The following is a 2,907-nucleotide window of genomic DNA, read 5'->3' on the forward strand; positions in this document are numbered from 1 at the left end:
TCCATTTCCTTTTTTTTAAATTATTCTATACAATTTAGTTCCCCTAGATACATTCATAAACCAGTTTCATTTTAAGCTGCTCAACATAATCACAAAAAATATTCAATAAGGCTTACACACACACACACACACACACACACACACACACACACACACACACACACACACACACACACACACACACACACACACACACACACACACACACGCTCGGACCTACGAGCTCTGAGCTCTCTTCCGGGAGGGAAATAGCTGTCGATCACGAGTCCAACACGTGATCCAAAGACCAAGTGAATACACACACACACACACACACACACACACATGCACACACACAAACTGTATATTATCCTTTTTTGACCTTACTTCCTTAACCAGGATTCTCCTTTTTCCTTCGCATCAGACCTAAGTTCCTTCATCAAGTCTCCTTCCCCTTAACGACCCATTATATCCCTAGTCCCTAAACATTTCCTCGTCAATAGTACCAATATTTCTTTCTCTTTTCTATTTCCTGATCCGCCGTTTGTGTCCGCCGTTTTTCCTTCAATTCCCTCCATCTATTATTCACCCACACCTCCTCCCTCCCTCCCAGATCCTCCGCTGACAACCTTACCTCTCCTTGTGAAACCCGTTTACTTTACTCCTCTGACCTTCCTTGTCCTTTAACCCTACAGGCAATCTGCTTCTGACCTTCTGACCTTCTGACCTTCCTTGGCCTTTAACCCTACAGGCAATCTGCTTCTACGCCCCCCGCTGGATGTGGAAAAACTGGGAGGGGGGTAAGATCCACGCTCTTATGATGGACCTCGACGTTGGCATTTGCTCCGAAGTCGAGAAGAAGCAGAAGAAGAAGCTGCTCCTGGACTACCTGGCTGATAACCTGAAGCATCACAATTGGTGGGCCTACCGATACTTCTTCTGTGAGCTCTTGGCCTTCCTCAATGTTGTCGGTGAGTACGGACTTTAAATTTGTTACCTAATTGATTGAATGGATGAATGGATCGTGTGTGCGCATCGCATCTGTTTGATAGATGAGTGAATGGAAGGGGGTTGGGAGGGGCGGGCGAGGGTCCCTGTTTTTTTTTTTTTTTTTTTTTTGGGGGGGGGGTGAAGTATCACTCCCTTTTTTTGGGGGGGGGTGAAGTATCACTCCCACGGGCATTGTGTGAACAAAGGATCCCCGTAGGTTGAAAAACTGAAGCTCAACTGCCTCAGATTGTCGGGATTTTGCTGTGAAGGAACTCGTTGCACCGCTGTTGTTACAAGTGTTGCTGCGGAGGGTCACCGAGGTGCTGTGGGGATCTCCTGTGACTCTACCAGTCCTCCTTGTGAGAAAGACATTGGTACATACATTTGTTTTATAATCTTTGAAGGGAGTAGTTTCTTTATTGAGGGTGGGGTAGTTTCTTCCTGATCCACGTGGTCATATCGTAAATAACGAAACTATAGTATAAACTTCTATTGTCAATTTTGTGTATAAAGGAATTGGGTCAAAGATGGTAAGCGAGTTTTTTTGGGGATTTTCAAGCCCTGTATTGGGTTGTAATGGAACACACACACGCACACACACACACACACACACACACACACACACACACACACGCACACACACACACACACACACACACACACACACACACACACACACACGCACACGCACACACAGGATAGTTACAGAAGAGATCTGAAAAGGAACAGCTTCCCACACAGAGTGATAGATACTTGGAACAAATTTGACAACGAAACAGTGTGTGCAAACACTATTCAAGATTTTAAGAAAAAACTTGATGCTGAGAGATACAAAGACGGGTCACTCCGAGCATAGCTCTCTTCCTGTATAGTACAACTAGGTAAATACACACACACAACACACGCACATGCATGTATGCATGCACACGAATTCACTTTGCCACCTCGACGCCTCAAAATTGGCTTTATCGTGGATTCTTTATCACACAGTACACCGCTTTTGTTCCTGCAGAGGAAGTTATCAGTTTCAACCTGTCTTTACATAGTATTCCTGCACTTCAAGACAAACCTTAAACCTTAGGAGGCTTTATAAAACCCAAGTGAAGAAGGCATACCCGACCCGTTTTCCTTTATTCGAATTTGCAAAGAAAACGGAGTTGGGGGCGACAAGATGGTTGTTGGTGAGGTGATAATGAAGTCTCAATTACCCCTGAACCAGAGACAAAGGAACACAAGAACATAAGAATGGGGGAGGCTGCAAGAGACCATAAGGCCTACACTAGGCAGTTCCATGTCCCTTACCACCTATCATCCCCATCCATAAAGTTATATAATTTTCTTTTAAAACAACCAATTGGTTTTATTATTATTATTAGTTATATGTAAATTTATTATTATTTACTAATTACCTTTTTGTTTATTATTTAACTATACCTATGGATTTATGTATGTATTTTATTTGTTATTTACATTATCAAAATTTTTAATTATTCATTTATCATTATTATGATTTTTTTTTTTTCATCCGACCTAGATATGGACCAAAAGGTCTCCTGTCGGCATGCTCCGCCTTTGTAATCCTTAGTAAGCACTCTTGGTAAACCAGGTTCTGACTATTTCCTTCTTAAACTTAAATTTGTTCAATTTAAACCCATTACTGCAGATCCTAGCCTTCAGCCTTCATTATGAGGCCTTGATCCCAGTCACTGCATATTGTAGAGCCAAATAATTACTTTATTAAGACTTTTTTCACAGCGATTATTGGCGACCTCAGGGCCGCGCCTCACGAAAACGCGGAAGATGAGTGAAAAAGCAAACCTGGTGAAAGTCCCGTCGGATTTTATTTTTCATTTATTTATTTATTTGATTATTTATTTATTTATTTATTTATTTATTTATTGTTTATTTAATCATTTATTTATTGTTTATTTATTTATT

General features: G+C 41.3%; 1 protein-coding gene across 1 annotated transcript in view; it reads left to right on the plus strand.

Annotated features, from left to right (window-relative positions):
- The first annotated feature begins 708 nt into the window (after positions 1-708).
- LOC143026481 (innexin shaking-B-like) overlaps positions 709-2,907 on the plus strand; it is a 315,539-nt gene continuing 313,340 nt past the window's right edge. The window contains exon 1 of the mRNA XM_076186939.1: positions 709-950. Coding sequence (XP_076043054.1) covers positions 758-950 — 193 coding nt within the window. The 5' untranslated portion in view covers positions 709-757. The remainder of the gene's footprint in view (positions 951-2,907) is intronic.

Source organism: Oratosquilla oratoria, chromosome 6, assembly GCF_046742065.1.
Source record: "Oratosquilla oratoria isolate Oo_2021 chromosome 6, ASM4674206v1, whole genome shotgun sequence".
In the NCBI taxonomy this organism is placed as follows: Eukaryota; Metazoa; Arthropoda; class Malacostraca; order Stomatopoda; family Squillidae; genus Oratosquilla; species Oratosquilla oratoria.